This window comes from Anolis sagrei, chromosome 5 (assembly GCF_037176765.1).
Source record: "Anolis sagrei isolate rAnoSag1 chromosome 5, rAnoSag1.mat, whole genome shotgun sequence".
In the NCBI taxonomy this organism is placed as follows: domain Eukaryota; kingdom Metazoa; phylum Chordata; class Lepidosauria; order Squamata; family Dactyloidae; genus Anolis; species Anolis sagrei.
This window is the reverse complement of record NC_090025.1, coordinates 119,041,557-119,066,246: the sequence shown is the minus strand read 5'-3', so window position 1 is coordinate 119,066,246 and position 24,690 is coordinate 119,041,557. Positions and strand designations below refer to the sequence as shown.

General features: G+C 40.9%; 1 protein-coding gene across 1 annotated transcript; it reads right to left on the bottom strand.

Annotated features, from left to right (window-relative positions):
* Positions 1 to 11,595: 11,595 nt before the first annotated feature.
* LOC137097184 (uncharacterized) lies at positions 11,596 to 23,133 on the bottom strand. Its single transcript, XM_067469029.1, has 3 exons — positions 22,905 to 23,133; positions 16,562 to 16,884; positions 11,596 to 11,867 (listed from the first exon to the last, which is right to left on the bottom strand). Exons 1-3 carry the CDS (start codon positions 23,119 to 23,121, stop codon positions 11,751 to 11,753), a joined length of 657 nt encoding a protein of 218 aa, XP_067325130.1. The 5' UTR covers positions 23,122 to 23,133; the 3' UTR covers positions 11,596 to 11,750.
* Positions 23,134 to 24,690: the final 1,557 nt, after the last annotated feature.

Sequence of the window (24,690 nt, the reverse complement as noted above, 5' to 3'; positions counted from 1 at the left end):
TTTATATGAAACAATTCTGCATACATTAATTACTTAAAAAAACAAAACAAGAAAAACACAGTGTTCATCGCTGGGCCAGTAGCAGCAGTGGAAAACCTGCCAAGAGATTTCAGTTCCCTTCCAACTTCAGTTGATCCTGTTCCCCGTCTGCAGTATCGTAATAATACTGATTTGGATTTTTAGAAATATTCCCCTAAGATAACGTATGTGAAGTGCTTTGAACATTCAAACAAATATTGCAAATGTTAAATATTACAATTATATTAATAATGTGATAAACCTTATATATGACTTGCTGTTAGTTTTCACAATGGGGGACGCATGGCTCGAGAGCAGTACATGTGAAAAAGATCTTGGGATCCTCGTGGACAACAAGTTAAACATGAGCCAACAGTGTGATGCGGTGGCAAAAAAAGACAATGGGATTTTGGCCTGGATCAATAGGGGTTTAGTGTCTAGATCCAGGGAAGTCATGCTACCCCTCTATTCTGCCTTGGTTAGACCACATCTGGAATATTGTGCCAATTCTGGGCACCACAATTGAAGAGAGATATTGACAAGCTGGAATGTGTCCAGAGGAGGGCGACTAAAATGATTAAGGGTCTGGAGAACAAGCCCTATGAGAAGCAGCTTAAAGAGCTGGGCATGTTTAGCCCGAAGAAGAGAAGGCTGAGAGGAGAGATGATAGCCATGTATAAATACGTGAGAGGAAGTCATAGAGAGGAGGGAGCAAGCTTATTTTCTGCTGCCCTGGAGACTAGGATGTGGAACAATGGCTTCAAACTACAAGAAAGAACATTAGGAAGAACTTCCTGACTGTGAGAGCCTTCAGCAGTGGAACTCTTCACCCCAGAGTGTGGTGGAGGCTCCTTCTTTGGAAGCTTTTAAACAGAGGCTGGGTGGTCATCTGTCGGGGGTGCTTTGAATGCAATTTTCCTGCTTCTTGGCAGGGGGTTGGACTGGATGGCCCATGAGCCCTCTTCCAACTCTATGATTCTATGATTGTACGTGCTTCTGAAGGTACCAAAGGAAAAACAGATCCGAGCACAAGTCTAGAAATTACATATGTATTGATTCTATGATTCCGGGATGTATGGCCATGTTCCAGAAGTATTCTCACCTGGCATGTCGCCCACATCTATGGCAGGCATCCTCAGAGGTTATGAAGTCTGTTGGAAAATAGGCAAGTGAGGTTTATATATCTGTGGAATGTCCAAGGTGGGAGAAAGAACTCTTGTCTGTTTGAGGCAAGTGTGAATGTTGCAATTGGCATTGAGTTGCCTTGCAGTTTCAAAGCCTGGCTGCTTCCTGCCTGGGGGAATCCTTTGTTGGGAGGTGCTAGCTTGCACTGATTTGTTTCTTGTCTGGAATAACCCTGTTGCTTGAGTGTTGCTCTTTATTTACTGTCCTGATTTTAGATTTTTTTTACATGCTGGTAGCCAGATTTTGTTCATATTCATGATTTCCTCCTTTCTGTTGAAATTGTCCACATGGCTTCTCTGTGTAGTCTGACATGGTGGTTGTTAGAGTGGTTCAGCATTTCTGTGTTCTCAAATAATATGCTGTGTTGAGGGTGGTTCATCAGGTGCTCTGCTATGGCTGACTTTTCTGGTTGACTTCACCCAGGCAGGAAGACTGCCATAGATGTGGGTGAAATGTCAGGACAGAATGCTTCTGGAACATGGCCATGCAGTCCGGAAAACTCACAGCAACTCAGTGATTCTGGCCATGAAAGACTTCGACAACACCTTATATATGATTTTTATATATAATCTATAGTTGGTGTTTTGAAACCACTGCAAACAGAGAGTGGCCTAAAATTAACACGTCACATGTCAACATTAACTACATAGATTTTCAGACATATATTGATCTATTCAGTAAGATTATGCACTTTTATTTTAAGATTTATCTTTCAAGGCATTTGGCATTTTACACATTTGCTTTGGTTACTTAATACATAATTATTTCTGTCCACCCAGCTTTTCCTATAGAAGAACCTATATCAGTGGCAGGCTCTTTGTGAGCAATCCTATGGTCGTACTAGGAACAGAACTGAATAAATACGTTGAGAATTGCCTTGTTGCCTTGAACATTGTTATATCTAAATTTAGTTGGATCATCCCCTTTATTGTAATCAGAAAAATGGAGTTAATTTAGTGCAGTTTATGTATCAAAAAAATAAATAAGCATTTTATGAGAAACTGCCACTGGGCTAAAATAGATGGATATTAGTTCGGAGCAAACTATTTGTATTTTTATGCTTCAGTGATATTCAATTAGAACAAGAAGCAATAAAGTGCATGGAATATGGATGAGAAGAACTTCTTATAGCGCTTCAAGGTTCTGTGATCACAATCTGAAATGCTCATGATTTCAATAATAACTGGCCACCAAAGACTGTAATACCACATAAGATACTGTAAGGCTGGGAAATAGCATGGTTGAGAAAGCATGTGCACGGACAAAAGCGTTTGAGAGGGAAGGACGGGACACAAACGCAGCATAACAAATGTGGGTTTACCTTTCTGACTGATTGAAAGCATTGTGTTCTCATTGTATGTCTGGCTGCATGCTGGGCAAAACTGGACAGGCAATTGTACAGCATCAGAGTAGAGGGCTACACTGGCATTATGCCACTTCTGTACTGGCAGTGATGCCTCATTAACACTACAGCAACGTGAGGGAGTCAAAACTGAGTGGATTGAAAAATGTCGCCAGAAAAAGTAGAGTTCAGTGCTCAGATATTATGTTCAATTAGAGTTGGTCCACTTTGGCAGCAAAAGAGGTTTCAAGTAATAAAATAAATGGGCTACAATAAAGAATCCCAGATAACCGTGCCGTCTTCTGACTATGGCAGACAACAAGAGCAGCAGCAGGAATTAATAAGCAGTATGGCATGCTGAAGGGTTGCAGAGTTTTGGTGTATAGCACAGATTTCCAGATGGCTACTGGTTGTTCTGGGGCTGTCAGAAGTTTTAAATCTTTGTCTATTTCCAGTGTAAAAGGAAATTCAGAAGCACAGGAGATGGCAATCTGGATTGAGCTGACATTGTTCTGGGTCTAGTTGACATTTAATGGGATTTAAGGGCAGCAATTCTATTTGGCTCAGCATAGCATAGTAGTTCTGAGTGGGAAACTACATTATGCTGAACCATTTGTTGGAATTCAACCCTACACTGTTCAAGTCTGAAATTCTTGGGTTTTGCAGATAAAAATGGCTTTTGGGACAATATAATGAAGACACAAAATAAACTGATTACTAAAATATATAAAAAACTACTAGAGTGGACAACAGAAAAAGAGCAAATAAAAGAATGTATGGTGAAATCGGACCAAAACATTAGACACCAAATTGACTTAAAACATTGGGGAAAAGCCTGGAATCAAAGACTTAAATATACCTATTCTTTTGATTTGAAAGAAAATTGGCTTAAAATGCTATATAGGTGGTACATTACACCATATAAAATCTCTAAATGTTATAAAAACGCATCCAACAAATGTTGGAAATGGGAACAACATACGGGAACTTTTTTCCATTCCTGGTGGACCTGCCCGAAAGCGCAACAGTTTTGGAAAGACATAAATGAAGCCATACAAAAGATTTTAAAAATAAAAATTCAAAGAGAGCCTGAATATTTTTATATGGCATGCTAGATATATAAAAAGACAAGAATAAAGAGATTTTGTTTAATTTCTTGGTCACTGCTGCCAGAATAGTGTACGCCAGGAACTGGAGACAAAAAGAAGAAGACTGGCTGACCAAAGTGCTAGAGATTATGAATATGGACAGACTTGCCTATTGGCTTTCATCTAACCAAGGCCTACCTAAGAAAGAGACCAACTGGGACCTTGTAAAAGACTACTTAAAACAGACGAAAATAGATCTCATCTGCTGAAGACAGTCAATCTTAAGGAAAAAAGAAGACGTAGGGGAAGCAGAACAATTATAACATAATAGTAATTCCAAATAAACGTAATGACCATCAAAAGCAAGAAAGAAGTCAACAAATATCTTTTTCTTTTTTTTCTTTTTTACAGTTTTTAGAGTATCAAATTTTTCATTTTTTTCTCTTTTTCTCTTTGTTTCCTCTTTTTCTTTTCTCTTTTCTCTCTTTTTCCTACTTTCTATACAAGCAAATGTTCTCCCACTTTGTAAAGGAAATACTATCTTTAGATTTCTTTTTTCATTTTCTTTATTTCACATGATAAAATTTCAATAAAAATTTCAATTTTTTTAAAAAAGAAAAACTATACCAAAATGTGCTGCAGGATATCCTGCAACAAGGTTTTTTTTTAAGTTTGCAGTCCTCAATGAGAAGCTGAAAGATAGCATTAAGCTAGGCTGAGGGTATCATTTTCCCCTCATTCCTGCATGTCTGTTGTTGTTCTGTTTTTTTCTCATTCTCTGACCTTTCTCCTCCCATCCCAACTGATAACGTAGAATGGAAGTCTTCAGGATGCATGTTCCCTTTGTTTTAAGGCAGTGGTTCCCAACTTGCAGTCCGTGAACCACCAGTGGTCCCCAAGAACTAAAATATGGTCCACGGCCTCACCATTACTACACCACTGCAATGAGAAAGACTGGTCTTGCAAGATCCTCTTATAGTGCTGAGGCAATGGGGATGTCGAGAGGATAGAGGCTGACTACCCACGAAAGGTGCGACCAGCCACCTGACTGCTGCTTCTCCTCCTCCTCCTACCTCCCACTGAGTGGAGCCATTCCATGTGGTGCCTGGAAGCGGGGGTGCCTTGGTTTCTTCATTTTTAAGCCTGTTCCTGGAGTTATTTGGGGTGCTGATTCAGAAAATTGCATTGGATAGACCACATCAAGCTCTAGATTATTAAATATGGCTTTCTGTGGGTGAGCTGATGGTGACTACTAGATGGTATATGTTCTGTATCAGAAACTAGAGCTGATGTGGTCTATCCAATGCAATTTTCTGAATCATCACTCCATATTACCAAACTGAATCTAAAGTTTACGAAAAACTGATTCATAACACTTTTGGTAGAAATGTTAGAAAGTGGTCCCTGGTCAAAAAAAGGTTGGGAACCACTGTTTTAAGGCCTTGTGGTCATTCATTCTTTGATTCCCCTCCTTTTCATTCTGATCTCTCTCTAGTCTCTGTGAATGGGAGAATGAAGTCTTTAGATATTTTCTTTTTGTTTGAACTTAGAAGTAATGGAGTTAGAGACAAAGTGTAGGCCCATCTTTTTTTATCAAGATGTATAGTTCTAATGTTTTAATAAACCTTTTGAAATTTTAAAGACGGAACTCTGCGCCTCGCTTCCTTAACCTCAAGAATTCTTACAGCCACACTATCGCTGCTGCTTGCTGTGAACTCAATGCTCTGTTAAATACCCTGTTTTTGCATTTTTAAATACTCTGCTCTTATGGGAAATTTCCCTAACATGACTCACCACCTCTGGACCCACCAAAGAGCTACTGAAGGCCCCTCCTGTGGGTATTCCATATCTGGAAGAGAGTGAGGGAGATCTCAGAAGCATCTTACTATATCCCCGTAGCTGAGCATGATATGCTTACCTAATGTGCTGAGGTCCACTGGGATCCTCCAGGGGTGTAATCATTTTGCACCTAGCTATACTGAAATAGCCAGATGTTTCTGTGATCCTAGCATTCTTTCCCAGGTGAAAGGGGGAATAGTGCTTCAGAATCCAAAATAGACATAAACAGGCATAGGGTAAACGTATGTCTGTGTTTGCTTATTAACAGGCTGCCAGCTGGCAACTAACATTTTAAAAAGCAGTTGACAACATTGGCTTCATTTCAGTTATTTGGGGAAATATGGTTTCCTTCTCTTAGTCCTTGAATGGATTTAAAGTCTGTATCTCTCTTCTACATCAAAAGGCTTCACAAAATGGAATTCTCTAGTTTCCCACACAAAACAGGGTTGTCCACTCTGATACTGAACGTATGCTGAGGACCTTTATTATGTGCTCTCTTGATTCAACTTTGTACACGAACAAGCTGAATACAGGACAGTTCTGTATTTGCATGACCTGTTGCTATTTATCAGGAGGATATTTCATACTAGAAGTCCTAAAACTAATTAATACTTTGGGGGCACTTTCTGGCTTTCAGTTAGTCTTTATCCAATGTTATGCCTGTAGGTGCTATTAAGTCATCCAGTTTATTCGCTAGCCGGCAATTTTGCTGGGGACCAGATGTTATTACATATCTTGGTATATTGCTCCCCAGGTATATTTTAAAATGATCAAACTGAGCTTGAGGCATATTGTTGGCAGAAATAACTCTAGATCAAGAGAAGCAGGCATCAGTCAGACATGGGAGATAATGTTATCATATCAAGATTAATCTTTTTCCATTAATTCTTTATAGTCCTTTTTATTTACTTCCTCAAGGTCTTTTCAACACTTTAAAGGGGACTTCCCTATCTTGCTTTTTGTTTGAAGTCTTTTGGTTCAAGATTATATTTGTCCATTCTTAATATTGGATTCAGTTTTGCAGAATGTATACCCCCTTTTTTTTGTTCACATCACTGCCATGCCACTGTAAATACCCTCATTGTTTACATCTATTTAAGCCATCTTTAGCTAGAGGGGATTCGCATTATGTCAAGTTTTGTGAGGGGTCAGTCTAGATAGCCTCTTTCCCTTTAAGCCACCCCTCCCAGCCCCTTTAAGAATCCTCCCAAGGGTGGAACCTCAGGCAAAACCCTTCTTGAGCTGCCCTGAGTCCCCTTGGAGGAGTATCATTATTATTGTTCCTTGAAGAACCAGCCATTTTAGAAGTGGAAGGTGAGGTGAGAGGAAGGCCAGGAAGGTCCACAAAATAGCAAGTCCAGATGGAGTTATGTTGGAACCAAGTCAAACATATTTCAATTTAAAGTTAGTTCAAGCATTACACCAAAGAAAGACAGACAGACAGAGACACCAACAAGAGAAGTAACAGCAGATAAGTAAGCAATTCAGAGCTCCTCTCTCAAGGGCTTTACCTCTTTTCTGAGGACTGTGCCAGTTAGACCCGGGAGGAAAAAGGGGTTGAAGTCTTTTTCAGTTATTAAATATTGTTGACTGTTTGTCTAAGCACCCTCCATCTGTTCCCTGCACAACCAGTTCACTTTCCAAGCAGTTAGATAGGGTGGGGGCAGACATACACAAATGACAAGTTGCTGTTTGCTGTTTCATTTTTGGCTTTTTACCTTTGGGCTTCAATTTATTTTATATTCATCATTCAGTAAAAAGAATTGTATTTTTCCTAAACCAAGGTGTGGTGTATTAATGACAAGAGGGCCCTTTTTCCAGCTCTGGAGTGCAACATCACCCCTCCCCTTTCCGGTAGCTTTTCGGTAAACAAAATGAGGGGTCAGATGAAAACGGACCAGAAAACTGCATACCTTTTGGCCCGAATGCACATGCTTAGTATTCAATGCCTGAAGAATTCAGACTTTCTTCTGAATCCTCTCCTGTGACAAGTCTCTATGTTTCCTAGATCTCTAGAGAAGGGTTCGAAGATGCACAGGGAAAGCTAGAGGAGGGTACTGATTCTCGTGGAAGCAGAAAAAGTGAGCAGAAATATACTAAAGGATTTTGGCTGAATTCAAAAGGCCTACATTCAGATAACAATCAAGTTACAACCCACTAAATTCTAATCTGATTTATTTTTTGGTCTCAAGTGCTATGAAATTTTTTTGGATCCCCTCTGATTATTTTTAATTTTTTCTTGACAATACTTTGAATTATCTACTCAAAAAAGTCATCTCAATGTTTGCTTCTTTCTGGACTTTTGAATACTTCAAATGAACTCATTATTTGCTGTTAATTTTCCCCACTGATTTCCAATAATCTTGAGTATCCTTTGAAATGATAATCTATTTATTTTCCCTGGGGAATATCTTTTCTTAGTACATGCGTTAGATGCTTTCAAAATATTAAAAGAAGATGAATAAATCATTAGCAAGAGCACAGATCCTTAATTGGACACACAATGATGAGTATATGTGTGTGTGTTTCTCTGCATACAAACACACATGCCTAAATCCAAAATTGTGCTTCTGGGTTTGAGGATGATGGCCCATACAGCCTTCCTGGGGGATGATGGCCTATACAGGAGCTGCGCTGGCACAACCCTTGTGCTGCTGAACTGCTAATCTGAAGATTGGCGGATTTAATCTGCGAGACAGGGTGAGCTCCATAAGTCAGCTCTAGCTCCTGCCAACCGAGCAGTTCAAAAACATGCAAATGTGAGTAGATAAATAGGTACCGCTTTGGCGGAAAAGGCAAAGAGATGCTAAAAGCAATCTTGCTGGCCACACAACCAGGAGGTGACAATGCAGGCTCCTCGGCTTGAAAATGGAGAAAGTAACTCCCCAGAGCCAGAGATGAGCACCATCTCCAGCAGTTGGAAATGAAAAGAGAAGCCCCTGCCTTTGTATGTGTGTCTCATTGTAAATGATTGTAAAGGCACTGAATGTTTGCCTGTGTGTGTAAATGCTGTAATCCACTTTGAGTTCACTAGGGGAGAAGGGCGGAATAGAAATAAAGTGTATTATTCCTAATTCTCTTGACAGGAATAGTTCCATTCACACTAGCCCCTTATTCAAGCCTGGCCTCAAAGATACATAATGATAATGTAATATCCATTCTCTCTTTCTACAAACATACACACAAAAGAGAAAAACAATAAAACTCTGCTTCTCCATCTCATTCTCAGGGTAATGTTCCTCCCACAAGATTTTCCAGAAAGAATGGGATCTCTACAAAGTTGCCATGAATGTCCTTAATTCCAGAAAGTTTATATGCACATAGCATAGCGTATATATCATTTTCCTGACATCTCAAATTTCTAAAAGCATGCATCTAATTTAGTTAAATACTGTCTTGGGGAAACCTGCTCGTTCTTTCACTGAAAAAGATTAATTTGTTTAGTGTGCATAATAAAGACAGTTAAACAGAGAATGATAACTGGGAGAAAACAAACTGCAGCATTGCTAATGAAGCTACTGCACTGCATTTCAGTTATATCTTTATGAAATTCAAGCTTCTCTTATTCTGGTTCTATCCCTCAAATTTTTAATTGCTGAGCACAGCAGCAGATCATCACGTGTAATTTTAACAAATGAAGGAAGAAACTGTAAACATTTGTATGCAAGTAGCTATGCTATGATCATGTTGCAGCACTGTTGTGATAATGTTGTAATCTAGACAATGTTGCAGTGATTATTAATTAAAATACCAAGGACAACATGGTGGTAACTGTTGTATATAGAGGTGCAAATTGCAATAAATTATTTCAAACAAAGTATGTAGATAGGCTTCTAGATCGTTTTCGACCTGTGGCGACCCTGTCATAGGAGGGGTTTCTGCAATATTTCTTTAGAAGGGGTTTATCATTGCCTTCTTCTGAGGCTAAGTGAGTGCTTTGCCCAATGTTAACCAATGGATTTGGTCTTCAGTACTTTACTATATGATTTTAGTACTCTAAGCACTTTTCATTAACTTTTATATGATCATGCAATGGGCATATTATATAATTTAGTACAGTAGACACCCATGCCCTTCCTTGAAATCAGTGTTTCTTAACCTTCCTAATGCCATGACCCCTTAATACAGTTCCTCATGTTGTGGTGACCCCCAATCATAAAATTATTTTTGTTGCTACTTCATAACTGTATTTTCATTCACTGGACCGAATTTGGCACAAATACCTGATATGCCCACATATGAATACTGGTGGGCTTGGGGGGGGGGGGAGTGATTTTGTCATTTGAGAGTTGTAGTTGCTGGGATTTATTGTTCACCTACAATCAAAGAGCCTTCTGGAAAATACTGGAAGGGTTTGGTGGGCAATGACCTTGAGTTTTGTAGTTCACCTACATCCAGAGAGCACTGTGAAACAATAATAGATTTGGACCAAACTTTGTATGAATACTCAATATGCCCAAATGTGAAAACAGACCTTGACATTTGGGAGTTGTAGTTGATGGAATTTATAGTTCACCTTCAATCAAAGAGCATTCTGAACCCCACCAATGATAGAATTGGGCCAAATTTTCCACACAGAACATCCATGACCAACAGAATAAAAAAAAATCTGTGTTTTCTGATGGCCTTTGTCGACCCCTCTGACACCCCACTCGTGTCTCCTTGAGGGGTCCCGACCCCCAGGTTGAGAAACACTGATCTAAAGCTAAGTGAGTGCTTTGCCCAATGTTAACTAAGACTACTAATAATCCGGGCAATGCTGGATACCCAAGCTAGTAATAAATAAACCTTTGGAGTTGCTTCCAGGGAAGTTGATATGTAAAGAATGAATATGTGAATGCATGAAGAAGACCAGAAGAAACAGGCCTGAAGAATCAACATGGAGTTTGCATATGGGTCGGACTTGGCAGACAAAGTGAGGAAGCAATAATATGTAGTTGAATAACAATGGACAATGAGGTGTGCAGAAAGGTGGTACCCCATAAGTCATATGGCCTGGAATGTGGATGTCTTGAAACTATGAGAACAGAACAACATGTTCATCAAAAAGACTGACTGACTTTGGGCTATAAATGCAGGGGACTCTTGAAATTAAGCACATTTCCTGAACCGTGGCAACAGAATGTCCACACCCTCTTGGAGAAAGCTGATAATCTTTGTCCAGAGAGGCCTGTGTGTGTGTGTGAGTATGAATGCTTGAAATGAATGAATGAGAGCTCTCTCTTGATGTGATTCTGATATGATTTTAAGGTGACTGTATTTCAATAAATGTTGCACGAAAAGTCTTAAAACCAAATTTGGTCTTTGAAGTGTCTCATTGATCTAAACTGCCTTACTATTCCTTTAACACTCTGCATCAAAAGAACAGGAATCTTTTGGGGTTCATAACAGGTGGCTCTGATGTCAACTGGGTAGTGCACCCACTCCAGCTGCAGTCAGAATATAAAAGCAGTTATCTAATGTTCTAAATAAGTGGTTCTCAGCCTGTGTGTCCCCAGATGTTTTGGCCTTCAACTCCCAGAAATCCTAACAGCTGGTAAACTGGCTGGGATTTCTGGGGGTTGAAGGCCAAAATACCTGGGGACCCAAAGGTTGTGAACCACTGTTCTAGATCCTATTCCCAAAATAGCTTTAACATTTTGCCCATTTAGTTCATTCAACCTGCAAAGATCTGTACAGAAGAAAAGGAGAGCAATATAGTTTAGTGGTTTGGGTGCTGTACTGTACTATGGCTCTGGAGACCAGGGTTAAAATACCTCCTAAGTCATGGAAACTCACTGGACCACCTTGGATAAGACACATTCTCTCAGCCAAAGAGGAAGGAAAAGGCAATCTCCCTCTGAACAAATCGTGCCAAGAAAACCCCATGAAAAGTTCAACTTAGTTAGGGTTGACACAAGTCAGAAATGAATTGAAAGCACACAACAACAACAGAAAGAAAGGGAGTGGTTGGATGGAAGTTTTTGCAAGAAATGAGGTAGCAGGAAAAAGATCAATTAACTTGCTAAACCTGTGGGTCTCCAGATGTTTTGGCCTTCAACTCCCAGAAATCCTAAGAGCTGGTAAACTGGCTAGGATTTCTGGGAGTTGTAGGCCAAAACACCTGGAGACCCACAGGTTGAGAAACACTGTACTAAATCAATGTTATATGCAGTTTCATTATAATTTTAGTTGGCTGTAAAGAAAATGATGGATATATCTTATGGGACCTGCTAGTGTGGAAATGGTTGACCCTAAGGGGTTTTTCATAGCAAGAAGGTATCATAATTTAATTGTTTTTACATAGTGACAACATTGGGATACTTAACAACTGTGGCAGATGCTGTTGAAAACAGGGACTTGCCCCACGATCCCCAAGTTGTCCATCCACTTCCTTTAGGTGCCGACTCTGTACCCTGTTAAAAAAAAAGGACACTGTATGTCAGTCATTTTGTATTTTTCATGTAAAGCTGTAGACAGCTCTTGAGTATAGTGAATTGTGTTGACTGAAGGTTAGTTGACATTATAATCAGGTCGACAGCAAATTGGAAGAGACCCTGTTATGCCAAACAAGAAGTCGAAAAAGCCCAATGGCCCTGGTTTATGCACTTCATTGTGCAGAAGTGTTGCCCAGAACACTTCCTGCAATCCACTACATACCAACACAGAAAAAAATATTCAGAAACTTTAAAGTTACTACAGAGCCTAAACATTCAGATGCCTTTAAAAAACCTTCATGCACTTGTTCCATTTTTATAACTCCAGTTTTCATGGGTGCTGGATACTTTGGCTTGAAAAGAAGCTGATTTATTAGTTATTTATGTGCATGATTCTCTTCACCCACTGTCAGATGGAGCAAATAAATGGCCTCTTCCTGAAGCCTGTGCTTATATCCCTTTCCCTTTGAAATCAATCAGGCTTCTTTTCAGCTTGCATTCTAACATGAAAAATTAGCTGAATGCAGCCTGATTGAAAATTGATTAAATTCTCCTGACCAGAAAAAAAGCACCAAATGCTGCTATGGTTGTATTATTTATGATAGGCACAAGCAATAATTATATGAAGCTGCCAGTCCTATGCGGCCACCTCTTGGCAAATTCTTACTTTTCATGAGATCTTAGCATCAGTTCTAGACATATTAAAGCTATTATTTTTCACTTTTGGGCCACTCTTGGTCCAAGAAAAGTTCACTTTTGGGCCAACTTGACACTTTCCAAAAGTCTTGGGCAAATCATTTTATCTCTAGTCCAAGAAAAGTTCAGAACAGCTCAGAAAAGTTACTTTTTGAGACTGCAACTTGAATGGTTTTCCATTCAGCACCTAATTTAATGGGTCTAATCTAGTTGTGACTATAAACTGGATGTAGATCAATGTATTTCTGGAGATGAAATATGCAGAAATACATCACTTTCATTAAAACTAGTGGCAAATCACATTATCACTTCTGCTGCTGCTGCTGCTGATTCTTCTTCTCTTCTTCCTCTTCCTCCTCCTCCTCCTCCTCCTCCTCCTCTTCTTCTTCTTCTTCTTCTTCTTCTTCTTCTTCTTCTTCTTCTTCTTCTTCCGTAAATTTTGGTGCAAGTAGGGAGCACACACATACAAACAATGCTGAAATACTATTAAAGCAGTGGTTCCCAGCCTGTACTTGCAGACCACCAGTGGTCCACAAGAACTAAAATATGCCCATGGCCTCACCATTACTACACCATTGAAACGAAAGTGACCGACTGGCCTCATGAAACCCTCTTATAGTGCCAAGGCAACAGGGATGTCAGGAGGGGAGAGGCTGACTAACCACAACAGGGGAGACTACAAGCCTCCTGACTGCTGCTTCTCCTCCTCCCCGCTCCTTGAATAGAGCTGTTCCACGTGGCGCCTGGAAGCCTTGGTGTCTTCAATTTTAAGCCTGTTCCTGGGGTTATTTGGGTTGCTGATTCAGAAAACTGCATTGGATAGACCACATCAGCTCCAGATTACTAAATATGGTTTTCTGTGTATAAACAGATGGCAACTACTGGATGGCATATGTTCTGTATCAGAAACTAGAGCTGATGTGGTCTAGCCAATGCAATTTTCTGAGTCAGCACCCCAAATAATCAAACTCAATCTAAAGCTGATCAAAAACTGATTAATAACTAATGTTGAAGAGAGGTCCCTAGTCAACATGGTCCCTGGTCAAAAAAAGGTTGGGAACTACTGTTTTAACAACTTTTCCTCTCTAGATTTTAGCATGTTATAATCTCAGGACTATGTCTTTATACTAATGGTCTTATGTTTTGATCTATATTTTTAAACTGTGTTGTACTCTACCTTGAGCTTTGAAGAGAGGCTGGTAACAAATTAATAACAATTATTATTACTATCACTTAAACAACTTTGAGAACCATGAGGTGGATAGGCTACACATCTATTCTAGCCAAATCTGAATAAATAAAGAGGTATCTTGTTTTGGGTTGCTGTAAGTTATTCCAACTGTGTGGCCATTTTCCAGAAGCATTCTCTCCTGATGTTTGTCTTGGTGTGTGGTTGCACCCCTGCATTTAGGAAACTAAAATTCTAGATTGTTCATAAATATTTCCATTTTTTTCTTTGTAAAGATTATTCCTAAAGCAGCACTTGAATGGTATATTATATTGCATTTATTTATTTATACTTTGGGTTTCTCCCAAAATGATGTATAAAACGAAGAAGAGATATGGGTATATAGAGAGATAGACAGATAAAATTACAAAAGTAATGCTAAAAAATGCAATTAAATTATGTGTTGAATTAAAAGTCATATTTTTTTAAATGCAAAGGCAAGAAATATTTTTTTTAAAATATATCCATAAAGAATCTGTTGGTGACAAAAGGACAACAAAGAGGGAGCCCATTTAACTTCCCAAGGAATGAATCTACAGAGGATGGGAGCAGACACCAAGAAGACCTTCTCTTGGTTCCACACCAGGTGTAACTATGGAGTACCAGGAGCAAGAGAAGTCCCTCCCCCAAAGATCTCAGATGATGATGATGATAATGATGATGATGATACAGAGTGTTTATAAAACACAATGTTTAAAAATTGCTATATTTTAATTGCCTTTTTAATTGCTATACAACCATGAACTGCCCATGAATGAAATTTTTGCTGCTTTTAAAGATTTTTTTCTAGCTCAAAATGGTTAGTAAAACAAAATAATTGGATAACTCGATAAACAGTTTGTAACTTTTTGTGTAACTGCAACATGTTGCCATTGGGAAATATATTGCTTTGAATCTGAGTTCATCATTTTGAAATTCAAATCCCGCTTTTATCTCAGTTAAGACGCAAAGACAGCTCACACTTTAAAAAACAGTGAAGTTTTTTTAATCATGTGAGAAGCGACTTGAGAAACTGCAAGTCGCTTCTGGTGTGAGAGAACTGGCCGTCTGCAGAGACATTGCCCAGCGGATGCCTGGATGTGTTACCATCCTGTGGGAGGCTTCTCTCATATCCCTCCATTTAATAATCCATTACATATAAATATTAAAATAGAATTAAACAAAGCAATTAATTAAATTCCTTAAAACATTTAAATGTCAAAATGATTTGTAAACAATCCTATAGCTTCCCCCAGCTCACTCTTCTTTAAAACCCTACCTGAATAAGAAGATTTTAGCCTGCCAACAGGGAAGGATCCATTCAAAGCCGAGGGACAACCACCGAGAAGGCCCTCTCTCACATTGCCACTAACTGTGGTTGAGAGAAAGGCCATCAGAGCCTGGGCAGATCCGTACAGGGAGATACTGTATGCCAAATAGGCTTAAGCTCAAGGCTATGGATATGGATGGGCCCATATCGGAGAATATAGCTGTTTATTCAGTTTAGATCTGAGCTGTATAAGGCTTCACAAATCATAACCAGGGCTTGTTCATTGTTGATTACCAAACATTTTTATTCAGAGAAACCAAGGAATTACAATAGCCCACACTTAAAAGAATGGAAGAACATTATGCATACACGTTCAGCAGTCCTCCACATTTGCCAGTTTGTCTATTCACAGATTTACTTACTGCCACCTCCACTGATATCATATGTCATTTTAAATAGGGACTTGGATAACACCGGTGTCCATATTGGGTTGTGTTCAGATACTCAGGTTTAATCAGTGGTCAAATCTTTTAGTTGCTGTAAGGAAATCAAATAGGTGGGGCAGTTGGGCCTGGCTGTAAGTGCTTCATGTGGGCTGCTGGTGGTAGTGGTGGTGGGAATGGAATGAGGGAGTGCAAGGAAGGAGGGCACATTTTCTTGCTTGCACATTTTCTTGCTTGCATGGGCAGCCAGTGGGGAAAAGAAATGGGGTGTGGAAAACACAAGAACTGAGAAAGTTGTGTGTTTCCTCACAGATCACTCATGGAGGCAGAGTGGGGGGCAGGGGTAGGTGGGATGGGCTGAGAGATAAGGGAGCCCATCTAACTGGCGGCTTGCTGGGGCTTACCCTCCATCGTGTTTGCCAGCGGCCTTGCTCCACAACTGTGCAGATCCAGAAAGGCACTTGCAGGCATGGATGCTTTCTGGGTCTGCATGCCACACACGCACTGACCTTGGAGTGAAGGGGGTAATGACAGCACGAAATGGCAGCAGAGCTGGCTAGCTTTCACCCTGAGCGCAATCCCTCTTCACTCCTCTATAACTCTGATGCTGTAAAGCAGTCTTGGAGCCGGTACCCGCTCCCTTCCTGCTTTCGTGTTGAGTTTATTTTCATATCGGGAGACACCTTCCTGTTTTGTGCATCAGAATAAATAAATAAATAAATGAAATGAACGTATGAAACGAGAGAAACAAATTTTGTGCACATGACTAATAGCAATGCACATTCCTTTGCTACATTAATATGCATTTTTATTCTATGAACACAAAATATGGGAGGGGGTGGGTGGGAAAGTGAACCTTCAGATAATATTTTTATTTTTCAACTGCCCAGCCAAATTCAGTGAATAGTAACTAAATATTCAGTGAATAGTAACTAGATATTTAGATAAAGCCACCTCTTTTCTGTGTCTGAGAAATGTGCAGGACAATTATAACTGGGATACCTTGGATGTCATATATAAGTAACATGAATCATTATCAGAAAAGACTGTTTCTTACCAAGTCACTCTCTTCATTTGGCTCCTCAGATCCAGGTTCTGTTTCAAGGCTCACAGATTCGCTGAATTCAGGAAGAATATTCTCAGCTGCATCTCCACTAGAGAGTTCCTCATGTGAAAGATTCCCTAAAGCTATCAGATTATCTTCCGGTTCATTCTTGCAGTGTTTTGAAACTTCTCTCTCATCATCTTGGGATGACATTAGTTCTGTCTTTTCACTGTGCATCACGGTATCAGAAGCGGAAACATTACCGCCAGGTTCCAATAATTCTTCATTTTTCTCTTGAACTAACCTGTCATTTGGGGCACCCGACATTTTTAATTCTACAGGGGAAAAAAGAAATTATAAGATTTATAGCAGTCTATCTGAATTAAAAACAAAACAAAATAAAATTATCCTACTTAGTGTGTCTCTTACAATCTTAGTCAATAAGGAATATTTCAAAATTATACAGGGTGTCTTTGTAAGACATTATTATTTTTGGCATAATAAACTGAGATATGCATCAAGTTTGCACACAAAAATCCATCACCCATCCTTGACCAATTATTAAAAATTAAACCAGGAAATATCTAAATATATGTCTTCCCTTGTCTAAACCAGGAATCAATAATTATTAAGGGACCGCGGTGGCGCAGCAGGTTAACCACTGAGTTGCAGAAGTTGCTGATTGAAAGGTTGGTGGTTTGAATCCACGGGAGAGGGTGAGCTCTCATTGTTAGCCCCATCTTCTGCCAACCTAGCAGTTTGAAAACATGCAAATGAGAGTAGATCAATAGGTACCACTTCAGAGGCAAGGTAATGGCACTACTCTAGTCTCATAGTGAATACAAAATCAGTAATTGCAATTAATTAGAGTTTAACCATAACAAAGGAAGGAGTGCAAAGGCTGACTATGCAAGTAAATTATGATCCACTTGTTTTAGCCAGTTCTCACATAAGCATTACTGTACTTTTCAAGATGGTAACTGTTCATAACTGATTTTGAATTGTTTCAATTGTAGCAGCATAATATGACTAAAGGTGATGCTGCTGTCTGATATAAGAAAATTTCCTTTTTTGTTCCTATCTATCTATCTATCTAATAAACTATTTGGCACAGAGGCATAGAGTTTCACTCTGTCATATAGAACATTAGAAACACAAACATGATCTAATTGAGTGTCCAAACAAGAGGGAAGGAAAAGAAAAAAAAAAACTATTTTGAGGTGGGATAAGTAAGTAAGTGGAATGTCAGATCAGATGCAGTCGTACTGAACTGAAAAGAAATGGACGACATCCTACTTCAATATGGACACTGCTCTCAGAACCTTTAATGATATGGCCCTGCTTTCATCATACAAATTAGCTACACATGAATAGTGGTCCATCATTCACAGTCTATATAATAATGATGATAACTGGATTAATCAGTGGAATAAAACATTAACATGGCTTGGGAGGACAGAAATGATGCACATCTAAAGAGATTCTGTATCTCATTGTAGGGTCTCATACAGTCACTAAAACTGTTTTTGAAGCCCTTGCCATATCACATGCCCCTTTTCTGTCCAAAAAAGAGGGTAGAGATTTAAAAAACACCTCTCTTGTAAACCCCCAAGAATAACAATTGAGCTTTTAAGTAAGGTATGTTGCAGAAGTCCCTGCACTGTATAATAATAGATTTCTTTAAAGCTCATTCAACTCACCCTTTCAATATACACTTGTTGAAACCAGAAATGGACTCCACTCTGATTATGGTTAAAATTTTTGCAGGAAAGGTATTTTTAGTAGTACATTCAGTCCCAGAAGCAACAAATTTACTGCCAGACCCATCACATTTTCCAATCTGTGCTCTACATATATCAGTGGTTCTCAACCTGTAGTCCGTGGACCACCAGTGGTCTGAAAGAACAAAATTATGGTCCGTGGCCTCACCATTACTACACAGTTGCCTCGAAAACATGCGGCAATGAGAGTGACTGGTCTCACGAAACCCTCTTATAGTGCCAAGGCAATGGGGATGTTGGGAGGGGAGAGGCTGACAAAAGATTACTACTACCAGATCAGCTCTAGATTATTAAATATGGTTTTTTGTGGGTGAGCAGATGGTGACTACTGGATTTTTTTTCTTATTAGGAGCAATGTGAGAAACTGCAGGTTGCTTCTGGTGTGAGAGAATTTTTTGTCTGCAAGGATGTTGCCCAGGGGATGCCTGGATGTTTTGATGTTTACTATCCTTGTGGGAGGCTTCTCTCATGTCCCTGCATGAGGAGCTGGAGCTGACAGAAGGAGCTCATCCGCGCTCTCTACAGTCCTGCTGGCACAAGGGTTTAACCCATTGTGCCACCAGGGGCTCCCAGATAGCATATGTTCTGCATCAGTAACTAGAATTGATATGGTCTGCCCAATGTAATTTTCTGAATCAGCACCCCAAATAACCAAACCATATCTAAAGTTGACTAAATTATTCATAACCCTTTTGGAACTAATGTTGGAGAGTGGTCACAGGTCAAAAAAAGGATGGGAACCACTGTATACACTGATCCGAATTTAAACTGAGAAAGTACTACCCTAAAGAACTGTATAGACTGTGGTTTCGCCAGATAATGTTTGAAATGTAAAATGTTGAAGTTCACAATATGCCTGACTTTTGATTACATTGAGAATTTTTCAAAGTTGTTTACTAGTTTATCAGCATAACCTGTTGTGAGGGCTGCCCAGAAATAAACAAAAGTGACATGAATTATATCTTATCACGAAATGGACTCTGATCCACAGAAATGTATGACATAACAAATGTCATGTGCTATAAGATGTTGTTTTCTGGAACGTCTCACTATGTCATTTCCTAATTGGTGCTATCATAAAAACATGGATTTTTTTTTTATTAAACTGCAAAAACTTTATTTTTGCGGGACATCCTGCAGCACATTTGGCTATAGTTTTTCAATGAATATATCATAGTCTCAACCAATTCGTCAGTCTGTGGCAGCCACAAAAACGAAGTTTCTGGAATACCGCACAATTAAATAAGAAATAACACTTTCAAACCAGAACTTATTTTCAAATTTTGTTACATAGTGATATTTTAGGTTTATAAAGTATGCAACACTTACAGATAATATAGCCAATCCCCTATAACCCACAGCTCCAAAACTGGTATTTATAGCACTGTATGAATAACTCAATTCATGTTGTGAATGCAGAGTTGGGGATGATGTAAAATGCAGGATAACAACATAATCAAATCTGTGCCTGGAAGTAGCATATTTTAGGAGTGTGTTGCTTGTATTATACTGACATCTGCTGACTAGCTGGTATTGCACCACCTGAAATCCTTCAGGAAGTCACAGCCTCTAATGAATGGACCAAGGCATTGACATCTCTGGCCCATCCTCTGTTCGGATATCAGCCTGCATGGCAATGTTTTAAATCAAGAAATAGCTTTCTAGATCTACAGCAGCCATTGGCAAACTTCGGCCCTCCAAGTGTTTTGGACTTGAACTCCTACAATTCCTAACAGCCTACGGACTGTTAGGAATTGTGGGAATTGAAGTCCAAAACACCTAGAGGGGTGAAGTTTGTCCATGCCTGAGCTACAGAGATATTTGCAGGAAAACATCAGCAAGCAAGAGTCCAAAAGTGGCAGGTTAAAACCCAGAACCTCAATCAGTTGCTGATACTGGATGAGAAACTTCCTCCTGGGCACACAGGTTAGGAGACCTGGAAGGTGCTGAATAGGCTGTGCTCTGGCATCACGAGATGCAGAGCCAACCTTAAGAAATGGGGCCACAAAGTGAAGTCTGTGACATGTAAGTGCCGAGAAGAGCAAACCACACACCACTTACTGCAATGTGATCTGAGCCCCGTGACATGCACAACGGAGGAGCTTCTAACAGCAACACCAGAGGCACTCCAAGTGGTCAGCTTCTGATCAAAGGAAATTTAGTATAATGCCAAGTTTTTAAACTTTTGTGTTTTTTATGCATTATAACTGTATTCTCAATTTGCTTAGAATCATAGAGTTGGAAGAGACCTCGTGGGCCATCCAATCCAACCCCTTGCCAAGAAGCGGGAAAATCACATTCAAAGCACCCCCAAAAGATGGCCATCAAGCCTCTGTTTAAAAGCCTCCAAAGAAGGAGCCTCCACCTCACTCCGAGTTTCACTGCTGAACAGCTCTCACAGTTAGAAGTTCTTCCTAATGTTCAGGTGGAATCTTCTTTCTTGTAGTTGGAAGGTATTGTTCCGTATCCTAGTCTGCAGGGCAGCAGAAAACAAGCTTTCTCCCTCCTCCCTATGACTTCCTCTCACATATTAATACATGGTCATCATCATGTCTTCTCTCAGCCTTCTATTCTGCAGGCAAAACATGCCCATCACTTTAAGCTGCTCCTCACAGGGCTTGTTCTTCAGACCCTTGATCATTTTAGTCGCCATCCTCTGGACACATTCCAACTTCCTTTAAATTGTGGCACCCAGAATTGGACACTGTGTGATTCCAGGCGTGGTCTGACCAAGGCAGAAGATGGGGTTGCATGACTATTTCCCTTGATCTAGACACTAGACTCTTATTGATGTAGGCCAAAATCCCATTGGCTTTTTTAGCTGCCACATGACATTGTTGGATAATGTTTAACTTGTTGTCCATGATGGCAGGATAAATAAATCTGCTAACCGCTAGACTTTCATGCGATGTTCTTCAGACTTAACACACATTATTTTAACGCCTTACTATTTTAACGCATTATTATATTAATGCCTTAGTTACCTCTAGACTGGATATTGCAATGCACTCCACATGGGACTTCCCTTGAAGATGGCACAGGAACTTCAATTGGTCCAATGTTCAGCAGCCAGATTAAGAACTGGGGGTGAATTACAGGGAGTGGTCAACCCCGCTGTTTAAGGAGCTCCACTGGGTACCGTTCATTTTCCAGGCCCAATTCAAGGTGCAGATTATTACCTATAAAGCCCTAAACAGTTTGGAACCCGCCTACCTTCGTGACTGCCTCTCCTACCACCAACCTGCACGATCCCTTTGATCCTCTGGCGAGGCCCTCCTTTCACCTCTCCCTCTATCACAGGCAACACTTGTGGGAACGAGGGAGAAAGCCTTCTCTGCTGTGGCTCCCTGACTTTGGAACTCACTACCTGGTGATATTAGGCAATCCCCCACCTTAGCAGCCTTCAAGAAAAACTTGAAAACTTGGTTCTTCTGATGTGCCTTCAGAGAGTGACCATTTATCCCATTTCTGTTTGCTCCATCTATAGTGTTGCCCCTATGATGCACTCCCCCCCCCCCAATCCTAAACCAAGAACCTACCCCACTGTTTATCCTTTTTGGGCTCCACTCAATTACATGCTTTCTATTCCTACCTCATTCAGGGTTTTATCATTTTACCTCATCCATTTGGCCTGCATATTCTGTTCGATTTTATATTGTATTAATCTGCTTCATTTATTTTATTTTGCTACTTTTTTTTGGTCGTGTCAAGAGCGACTTGAGAAACTGCAAGTCGCTTCTGGTATGAGAGAATTGGCTGTCTGCAAGGATGTTGCCCAGGGGACGCCCAGATGATTTGATGTTTTTATCATCCTTGTGGGAGGCTTCTCTCATGTCCCCGCATGAAGAGCTGGAGCTGATAGAGGGAGCTCATCCGCCTCTCCCCGGATTTGAACCTGCGACCTATCGGTCTTCAGTCCTGCCAGCACAGGGGTTTAACCCACTGCGCCACCGGGGGCTCCTATCTTGCTACTGTATGTATTTTATTCTGATGTAATTTTTTGTTGTTGCATTCTGTATTTTATTTTGTGGATTGTATCTTTGGACTTGGCCCTGAGTCCCCTTTGGAGAGAATATTATTATTCTAGTACCAATGCACACCCAAATAAAGTGTGTGTGTGTGTGTGTGTGGCTCCATCAACACTGCTATATAAAGTCCAGATTATCTACTTTGAACTGGATTATATGGCAGTGTAGACCAGGCATGAGCAAAGTTGGGCCCTCTAGGTGTTTTGGACTTCAACTCCCACAATTCCTAACAGCCTATCGGCTGTTAGGAATTGTGGGAGTTGAAGTCCAAAACACCTAGAGGGCCCAAGTTTGCTCATGCCTGGTGTAGACTCATATAATCCAGTTCAGATACAGCAGATACTGGCAGTCCCCGTCTTACAAACGACTCCTAGTTAAGAGCAAGGGTGAGACAACAGGAAGGGAGAGAGATCTACCCTCAGGATGGGACATCCAGTCTGGAAAGAGTGATGCTCATGGGGTCCTTCATCACAACAACATTCCAAAGTAAAGGGGAAAACTTGGGAAGAGGTGCCTTGGCTGTTTGTCACCCCAAAGCCCCATTACCTCTGAAGCAAAGCCTTGAGGTCCCTCTCCCGGGAGAAGAAGAAGAGCCAGAAGGGAGCAGGAGCAGCACCGCCGCGCCCCGCACTTCGCCCCCTTTCCCGCCCTCCTTCCTCCGGCCACGTCGGCAGCCAGGGGCGGCCACAAAGCGAGGGCGGGGACCGGGCCCAGCCTGCCTTCTTTCCTTCCCTCCCTCCCTCTCTGTCCCGGGCCCTCCCATCCAGGCACAGGGAGGACCCGCGGAGAGTCCTCACTCAAACTCCAGCCCTCCCTCTGTTTTGGACTTCATCTCCCAGAAGCCTTGCCCAGTTTGGCCAACAGCAAGGAATTCTGGGAGATGGAGTCCAAAACATGTGGTAGGGAAACATTAGGCTGAGTTGGGCTATATGGCCATGGTCTAGAGGCATTCTCTCCTGACGTTTCGCCTGCATCTATGGCAAGCATCCTCCGAGATAGTGAGGTCTGTTAGAACTAGGAAAAAAGGTTTATATATCTGTGGAATGACCAGGGAGGTGTGAATGTTTCAACTCACCACCTTGATTAGCATTTGATTGCCTGGCAGTGCCTGGAGAAATCTTTTGTTGAGAGGTGATTAGATGTCCTTGTTTGTTTCCTCTCTGTTGTTGTGCTGTTGTAATCTTTAGAGTTTTTTTTAATACTGGTAGCCAGAAAAAACTCTAAAGATTACAACAGCACAACAACAGAGAGGAAACAAACAAGGACATCTAATCACCTCTCAACAAAAGTTTGCTCCAGGCACTGTCAGGCTATTATATGCTAATCAAGGTGGTCAGTTGAAACATTCACACCTAGCTCCAGGAGACAAGAGTCCTTTGTCCCACCCTGGTCATTCCACAGGGCAGGAAAAGAGATTTAAAGATGGGCTCAAAGCCAACCTTAAAAACTCTGGCATAGACACTGAGATCTGGGAAGCCCTGGCCCTTGAGCGCTCCAGCTGGAGGCCGGCTGTGACCAGTAGTGCTGTAGAATTTGAAGAGGCACGAATGGAGGGTGAAAGAGAGAAACGTGCCAAGAGGAAGGCGCATCATGCCAACCCCGACCGGGACTGCCTTCCACTTGGAAACCAATGCCCTCACTGTGGAAGACTGGCAGGTCACAGGTCGAATCCGGGGAGAGAGTGGATGAGCTCCCTCTATCAGCTCCAGCTCCTTATGCGGGGACATGAGAGAAGCCTCCCACAAGGATGGTAAAACATCAAAACATCCAGGCGTCCCCTGGCCAACATCTTTGCAGACAGCCAATTCTCTCACACCAGAAGTGACTTGCAGTTTCTCAAGTCGCTCTTAACACAACAACAACAACAAAAAAAAACTGTGGGAGAAGATGCAAATCAAGAATAGGGCTCCACAGTCACTTATGTACCCACCGCTAGTACACTGATCTTGGAAAACAATCCTACTCAGACAACAAGGGATCACCTAAGTAAGTAAGTAAGTAAGTAAGTAACAGTTCGGAAAACTCACAGCAACCCAAAGCTATTCTATATATGTTGTTGAAGGTTTTCATGGCTGTGAGTTTTCCAGGCTGGAGGGCCATGTTCCAGGAACCATTCTCTCCTGACATTTCGCCCACATCTATGGCAGGCATCCTCAGAGGTTGTGAGGTTTGTTGGAAACTAGGGGAGCTCCCGGTGGCGCAGTGGGTTAAAGCACTGAGCTGCTGGGCTTGTTGATTGAAAGGTCGCAGGTTCAATTCCGGGGAGCGGCCTGAGCTTCCGCTGTCAGCCCTAGCTTCTGCCAACCTAGCAGTTCGAAAACATGCAAATGTG

Excerpts from the sequence above, each read along its gene's own strand:
- LOC137097184 (XM_067469029.1), bottom strand. The coding sequence starts at position 23,121 with ATGGGAGGGCCCGGGACAGAGAGGGAGGGAGGGAAGGAAAGAAGGCAG. Across the intron at positions 16,885-22,904 it reads CTCAAGGCTTTGCTTCAGAG|AATTAAAAATGTCGGGTGCC; the intron begins GTAATGGGGCTT and ends TTTCCCCTGTAG. Across the intron at positions 11,868-16,561 it reads CAAATGAAGAGAGTGACTTG|GGTACAGAGTCGGCACCTAA; the intron begins GTAAGAAACAGT and ends TTTTTTTAACAG.